The 1,480-nt window shown below is 38.4% G+C and overlaps 1 protein-coding gene across 1 annotated transcript; it reads right to left on the bottom strand.

Annotated features, from left to right (window-relative positions):
• Nucleotides 1-338: 338 nt before the first annotated feature.
• On the bottom strand, nt 339-848 carry LOC107796668 (uncharacterized). The gene is made up of 2 exons (XM_016619461.2): nt 702-848; nt 339-635 (listed from the first exon to the last, which is right to left on the bottom strand). The coding sequence occupies exons 1-2, from the start codon at nt 846-848 to the stop codon at nt 339-341; spliced, it is 444 nt and encodes a 147-aa protein (XP_016474947.2).
• Between the last annotated feature and the right edge of the window lie 632 nt (nt 849-1,480).

The following is a 1,480-nucleotide window of genomic DNA, read 5'->3' as shown; positions in this document are numbered from 1 at the left end:
CTCCTTTTGGCTGCTTCGTCAGAGTTGTGTTTGAAGTGTTCTTGCTTCAGGAGAGGGCAATCTTTGATGAAATGCCCTGGCTTTCCACACTTATGATAGAGGTCATAGTTCTTTGGCTTGCTAGAACTGCCCCTTTTTGGTACATCTCCATTCATTCTAACCATTTTTTGAAATCTTCTGGTTAAATAAGCTATGGCACTATCCTCGCCACTTGATTCATTGCCTTCTGCCTTAAGTACCAGGTTCTTTTCCTTCTTTGGTTCTCTTCTTTCACTGTCCTTCTTCTTCTTCATTTCATAGGTTTTCAGATTCCCAACCAGCTCATCTATAGTCAGCTCCTATAAATCCTTTGCTTCAGTAATGGCATTCACTTTACTCTCCCAGGAACTAGGCAAAACACTGAGAATTTTCCTTATGAGCTTGTTCCTGAGAAAGATTTCACCAAGCGAGTGTAGCTCATTTATAATGGAATTGGATTGAGTGTGCATGTCTTGAATGGATTCATCGTCTTTCATTCTGAAGAGCTCATACTTAATGGTGAGCATGTCAATCTTAGATTGCTTTACTTGAGTAGTTCCTTTGTGTGCTGTTTGTAAAGCTTCCCATTCTCTTTGGTAGATTGGCAAGCTAAAATCCTGTTGTATTCATCAGGACCAATACCACACACCAAAATTTTCTTGCCACAAAAATTTTTTCTCCACATCCTTCATGTCAACATCATTGTATTCTTTCCTCGTCTTAGGCAATGTCACAGTAGGATCTCTGACCTTTTTTGTAGGGACATAAGGACCATCACATATAACATCCCACAGCTCGGAATCTTCAACCATGATAAAGTCATGCATCATTGTCTTCCACCACCCATAATATTGGCCATTGAACCTGGGTGGTCTGTAGGTAGACTGACCCTCTTCGAAATTTGGTGGAGCATGTATGAGGATCCTTTCTAGGTGTTAACCTAATAGAAAGAACCCGCTCTGATACCAATTGATAGAATATATGAGTCCATCAAACTATATTGAGATCGGTTCCTATATAGGTTTCCACAGATAAGACTAATGCAATAGTAAGTAAATGGAACAGGGAACTTTTCTGTGGAAAAAGCCCTACTCAAGGGGATAAAAAACCACGACCTACACTAGTAGGATTTCAACTTCACTATGAGCAATCTTTAGATTACAACCTATGCAATCAAAGAATTAAACTCTTAATCCCTTATTAACTTGTAATTCACTTATTACAAGCCACTTTGCAATACACCTATTACAAAGACTTCAACTCATGACTAACTCTAGTCACGACACAAATACTAAAGGTTTATAGATTATAAGGTGTTCCTAATTAAAGCTTCAAGATAAGCAAAGTACGAATTATAATGAAGAACAAATACAAAGTTACAACTTAACTAAGGACATACAATAGACTTGTTGTGGGAACTGGTCCGTAGTAGTGTTGTACTTTGTCCTTGATGCACTTGAGA

The sequence above is a fragment of the Nicotiana tabacum genome, chromosome 5 (genome assembly GCF_000715075.1).
Source record: "Nicotiana tabacum cultivar K326 chromosome 5, ASM71507v2, whole genome shotgun sequence".
NCBI lineage: Eukaryota > Viridiplantae > Streptophyta > Magnoliopsida > Solanales > Solanaceae > Nicotiana > Nicotiana tabacum.
The sequence above is the reverse complement of the archived record's forward strand: the minus strand, read 5'-3'. Positions and strand labels throughout refer to the sequence as shown.

Excerpts from the sequence above, each read along its gene's own strand:
- LOC107796668 (XM_016619461.2), bottom strand. The coding sequence starts at position 848 with ATGATGCATGACTTTATCATGGTTGAAGATTCCGAGCTGTGGGATGTT. Across the intron at positions 636-701 it reads ATGATGTTGACATGAAGGAT|GATTTTAGCTTGCCAATCTA; the intron begins GTGGAGAAAAAA and ends TGAATACAACAG.